General features: G+C 40.1%; 1 protein-coding gene across 1 annotated transcript; it reads left to right on the top strand.

The window, feature by feature from the left end:
* Positions 1–242: 242 nt before the first annotated feature.
* On the top strand, positions 243–2,728 carry gpx8 (glutathione peroxidase 8 (putative)). The gene is made up of 3 exons (XM_007557893.2): positions 243–677; positions 845–1,106; positions 2,197–2,728. The coding sequence occupies exons 1-3, from the start codon at positions 471–473 to the stop codon at positions 2,358–2,360; spliced, it is 633 nt and encodes a 210-aa protein (XP_007557955.1). The 5' UTR covers positions 243–470; the 3' UTR covers positions 2,361–2,728.
* The last annotated feature ends 3,272 nt before the right edge of the window (positions 2,729–6,000 follow it).

Below are 6,000 nucleotides of genomic sequence, written 5' to 3'. Positions count from 1 at the left end.
GCCCATGGATGCTCCGCCTCTTGAAGCGTTTGTATGCGACTTCATCGGCTACTTCGTGTCCCTGTGAAGAAAAATAAAAAACACTGGGCATGAGAAATTCATAAATTTTATACTTTGGCAAAAGTAATCATCACCCCAAAGCTGACAGCAAGTCCTAGAATAAACTTTTGGAGAGTTGTTTCCTCTTGAGAATTTCACAATAAAATGTTCGTGTCTCTGCGAATTTAAAAAGTCTCCCAAGAAATTTTATTAGACATTTCTTCATAACTTTTGACCTGGAATAACATAGTATGAAATGTTTAAGAACCGTGACTTTTGAATTTAGCACAGCTTTTAGAAACTGTTGGATTTTTTTTTAAGGCAATGAGTTTCCTGTTTGTAGGGATTTTTCCCCCCGTTAACTTCACTTTACTTTCATCCTCGAGTCCGCCCAGACTTTTCTGCAGGATTCCTAACTCCCCCCCTCCAAGATGGAGGCTCTCGGAGGTTATCCCACCAAGTCCTCCAAAGCCAGAATAAAAAGGCTTAGGGTCCTGGTGAGCATGACAGTCGGCGTGGGCTGTTTGTTCCTCCTGCAGACGCACCTGGTGAAGCCCAGAAAACAGAAGGACTTTTATTCGTTTGAGGTGAAAGACGCAAGGGGGAGGACGGTATCCCTGGAGAAGTACCGAGGAAAAGTACGTCCACATCATCACCAGGCGTCTTAAGTTTGGCGATAAATCTCTGCAAATCTTCATTTGGAAACGGAAATTACGTTTTTCTTCTTTATGTCCTACTTTCTTGTCATTACGTTCTGTGCAGAGTTTTATTATAATACATGCTCCATGGTTTTTGTCCTGTTCAGGCATCGCTGGTTGTAAACGTGGCGAGTCACTGCCAGCACACGGAGGCGAGCTACAAGTCTCTGCAGGAGCTGCACCGGGAGCTGGGTACGTCTCACTTCAACGTCCTAGCCTTCCCCTGCGGCCAGTTCGGGGACACGGAGCCCGGGTTCAGCCGCGACATCGAGGCCTTCGCCAAGTCCACCTACGGCGTGACGTTCCCCTTCTTCAGCAAGATCAAAATCCTGGGCACGGAGGCTGAGCCTGCCTTCAGGTTCCTCACAGGTCGGCAGGAAATCATGATGTCCTGTTGTATATTTACAATTCTGCACAGCAGTTGCTGACTTTAATTGGTTACTTGTCCGTTTTTTTTCAAGGTGTAATGGTTATATAATTAATATGACGCTTGAATTTAGTGTGGATTTTTTTCTTTAACTCTCTTAGGATCAAAAAGGATAAAATCAATGCATACATTGAGTCAGATATTTAAATAATTAAAGAGTTCTTGACCCAGAAAAGACTGGCTGGTTAACTTTTTCTTATGATGGGTAACTTTTAAAACATAAAAAGGTTAAAGATTTAGACAACAACACTAATATTTAGATAGATGTCAGCTTTAAAGTTTAACCCTTTTCTAGACATCAACAATCTTCCAGCAAAATTCTGGCTGGATGTTTAACCACTGCAAGTCAATTTTATTGACTTGTGTGCTGACAGAGACCCAGGCTCTTCAGTGAAGCACACACTTTTTAGAGTTGAAACTGAAGTGAATATTTATAGGAAGAAAATCCAAGGCGGCTATTATAAACCTGCTAGAATTAGTTTTGATTGTTGTTTGAGAACATTGTCCTGTTAGAACACCAAAAAGAAGAAAGTAAGCAAGAAATAAAGCTCTGTTTCAGCTTCTAGCTATCCACGTGTTTTTCAAAGAAAAGATTTATGGTGGTAGGAGAACCAGCTATGTCCAAACAATAACAAAAGTCAATGTTTGGATAAGCTAAGATTAGGCTTTCATACCTAGTTAGCACTGTGCAAACTGTTAAACACGGCATTAAAGCATCATCATGATCTTTTTTGCTGTCAGTGGTAATAGAATGGCATATTGCACAAAGTGGATGAAATCATGATGATCCAATATTAAATGAATGACATTCACATCAATGATGAGTGCTCAGGTTCTCAGTAAAACTGAGTCAACAAACATGTAAAGAAATAAAAAAAAAAAAGCTACTACAAATATGGATATGCTCTTATTTTTGCATAGTTACATTGTTAGGAAATTAAATATAGTTGTTGTATTGCTGTCTGGGGATGTCATTATAATAAAAAAAAAATAATCCACTCAACCTTTTCTTTTTTTTTTCTTTTTTTTAAGATTCTGTGCAGAAAATACCAAAGTGGAATTTTTGGAAGTTTCTCGTGAATCAGGAAGGAAAAGTGATCCGGTTCTGGAGAACAGACGAATCCATGGAGAGCGTCCGAAAAGAGGTCACAGCACTGGTGCGAGAAATCATCATAAGGAAACGCGGAGAGCTATGATGGCAAATGCTTGGTAGATATGGGACATTTTGCCACTTTATGTCAGATGGAGCCGTTAAAGCCTGAAATGACTGAAGTGTCAGCAGAGGACATGCAAGAGAGATCTGTTGCTCCAGAAAGAAGTGTTGGTATGGATTTATTTGAGTGTTGGTTTTATTTGAGTGTTGGCCATTCTATCGGACAGTAACGAATCCAGTGTTGGGGTTTAAAAAATATATAAAAATCTCTCTACGGTGTACTTCTTAAAGTAATTTTCTAAAGTTTACAATCTTGTTTTTAAGATGAAACCTACCTTTTCACCTTCTAGTGTCTGATTTGAGCCTCTTAACTGTATTTCATCCTTCCAACAATAAAATAATGTACCCCAAGAGCATCAGTTGTTTTCTCCAACTGCATGGAGATGCCCATGTGACCGTGGTAAATGTTGCGTCTCCAACGACTGTTCAAATCCTCACCTGGGGCTTTTCTACATGGAGTTTGCATGTTCTCATGCTTAATGATCTCTGCAAAAAAAAAAAAAGCCCCACCATGCACAGATAAGTGGGTGGATGAAGGTGATGGTGTGCAATACAGGCAAACATCTCTCTTTTTTTTTCCATAAGTCTTATGGTTCAGATGCTACATTAAGTCTTTGTACCATTTTCATTGTATAGAGGCAAACAAGCCAGGCTTGAGCCGTTCTTTTTCAAATTGTCTTCCAATGACCTTTAGCATCTAGAGTGAGATGAAGCTACTTTTTTGAGCATCTTACTTTGCAAATGCAGTGGAAGCAACAACTTAGTTTTTCTACACACAACTTTTACTTTAGCTTTGTTTATTAAAAATGAGTGCTGTGTGGTTTTGTACATTTCAACATAGGTATATAAATATGCTTAGAGTACGTACTGTACACCATAATTCTTAGCACCTAGAAACCAATAACTGAAAGAGGTTGAACCTTCATATTCATGGTGGTAACTTTTTTTTTTAAATTGCGATGTAAATGCAGTGAGTATTGCACAAAGTCAAGCTGCTGTGGATTTCTCAGACAGTTTGAGGGCAGCAGCAGGTAAGCTGGCACCTGACGACCCAACCAGCTAACGAGACACTGCCTACAAACCAGCCGAAAAGCACCAGAGGTCCTTTTACCTAAAGATATTTATATGAAAAGTCCTCCAACATTTGCAAGTTGAGCGCAAATATAACCGTTATGGTAGCAGAGGACTGTGAGCTGAAAGAGAACTCGTCAGCTAACATTACACTGCCTCCATACCAGTCACAACTGAAAGGTCTTCTGCACCAAACACAATTTGAGACATTTTGCAGCCCAGCTTCAGCAGCAGGTATTTCTAAAGGTTACCCTGTTAGCGACAGTGGGGAGGGAGGTGCAGCTGCACACAACCAGATCTACTGCCACGCTGGCACCTCCACCTCAGATCTGTAATCTAGAAATCAGGGAGATTCTGATATAGAGATGTCCACTTTTCATCTTACCTTGAAGGGAGAAGGTCGTCTTATCCTCATTAAAGCATCCTCCTGACAAAGAGGAGAAATTAAACAATTGAGGTCATAATTCAAAACAAAACGAGTTTCTGCAAAGTTGATCAGTAAGAAAGTCGAACAAGACTGAAAGCTAATAAGAAAATAATTGAAAAGTGTCTAATGCTAAAGAACCAGGTAGGGGCTGTGATTTGTTGAAAGTTTGCATGTGTTGCATAGGAGCAACAGCAGATTAAAGGAATACACAGATGGGCTACAACACCACATATTTTAATTCCATGATTTGATCTACTTACCCACTCATTTGAATGCCCCTATGTGAATTTTTTCCCCCCTCTTACAGAAATCACTTTTAGCCCCTTCACCCCGCTGAGACCCGGGTCATACCTGTCTCGGTGAACCTGCGGTCTCTCCTGCTCCAACTCCCCTCCTAAATACTCCCGCAGGGCGGACAGCAGAGCGGGAAACTGCGTCTTCTGCTCTGCCATTGGCGGCCTAATCCTTTCCCCCCCCCCCCCTTTAAGTGGCTTGTCTGGTGATGCCATTTGCGTCCTTGTTTCCAGTGCAACAATTAAGTAGACAAAGTAAAGAAAAACAGCAACGCGGTAAAGCTTTAAAAGAGGGGGCGGCAGCGTGCTGTTGGCCCAACATGAAGAATCTAAACCTGAAAATGAATTACACACCAGAAGCTGGATTTGCTATCTTATGTTCATATCATTTACCAAGAAGGAGCTCGGAATCATTTTATTATTTTCTAATTTAATAAATAGGCCTACATATTTTTTGCACACATACACTGAGTGCGTACAGAGTCGTTAAGTCCAGTTGTATCTGTTAGAGTTGTGTTTTTTCACGTGTAAATTTAGTGGAGAATATGTGTGCGTCGAAATGCTCATTTCTTTTTTTTTTTAAATTTTGTATAAAGACAGAAAAACCGCACATATTTTTAGATTATTGTTATTATTTTAAAAAGAATGGCATAAGACAAGAAATGTAGAGGAAGGAATTTCTTTGAAAAATGTTTACAATAAGCAACACCCTAGTCATCCTTAAATGACTAAATAAATAGCTTTATTTACATAAAACACATCTGAAGTTTTTTTTTTTTTTTTTTTTTTTTTTTGTAAGAACTACCAAAAATAAATATTTTGACTAACTAACTAACTCCAATTACTACTTTTGGGTTTTGCATCAGGATGTAAACAACTAATATTCCTGAAAGAAAATTAAATCTGATTGAAATAAATCTTGCTGCATGGCAGGCAGCTGTTAGAAAACATAACTGTTGTGTAGTCGCGCGCTTCACACCGTTTGGTAACCAGCTGCTGTTGTGGCGCTAACTGGGCTGAGCGGCGCGAGCGGCGCGCACGTTCTCGCCACCTGCTACCTCCATATGGGCCTTTAAACACCGCGAGCTCGAGCCTGGAAGAGCGCGACAGGTGCGCGGGGAGGCAGGATGCTGCTTCTGGAGCTCCAGTTTGACACACCTTTGCTTTTTGATTCGGCAACCTGACACTTTAATAAAAGTCAGCACTTGTTGTTCTCTAACTATACTTGGTTGAAATCGCTATTCTGTTATGTTTTTCTTTTATTATTATTATTATTTATTTTTTTTGCAGGCATCCTTCCCTAACACTTTTTAAAATATATTCTTTCATTTTGACCCTGAGTATGAGTCCCAGACTCTTGACACCTAAGGAACAGGTTCCCCCCACCCCTCCTCCATCTTCTTTCCCACGACTTTTATTTGCAGCCTCCTAACTTTATTCACCTTAGAAACCCACTGTGTCTCTGTGACTTTATTTTTCTTTTCTTCAGTTTGGCGGCCGCTTAACCGGTCAAACTTTCCCCAAGCAATGCTTGCTCTCTGCCTGCCTTTTTACTCGGTGGCAGTCGTTCGTTTCACAGTGAGCTTCATGACTGGTGCACTTCAACTCTTTAGAATATCACCGAAGGTTAATTTAGTCAAGTAATTCGATGCAACAGCAAAACTCATGTTATATCGATTCACACACGCTGAGTGATACATTTGAAACGTCTCCATAGTTATTTTTTTTATAATTGTTTATATTGTATGAAACCCCAAAGCTAAATTTAGACTTGACAGTTGTTCAATAACCTCCACTGGGAATTTAAGCCCCAACAAGCAATGGCTGTATGA

Source organism: Poecilia formosa, unplaced genomic scaffold, assembly GCF_000485575.1.
Source record: "Poecilia formosa unplaced genomic scaffold, Poecilia_formosa-5.1.2 Scaffold92, whole genome shotgun sequence".
NCBI classification, from domain to species: domain Eukaryota; kingdom Metazoa; phylum Chordata; class Actinopteri; order Cyprinodontiformes; family Poeciliidae; genus Poecilia; species Poecilia formosa.
The sequence above is the reverse complement of the archived record's forward strand: the minus strand, read 5'-3'. Positions and strand labels throughout refer to the sequence as shown.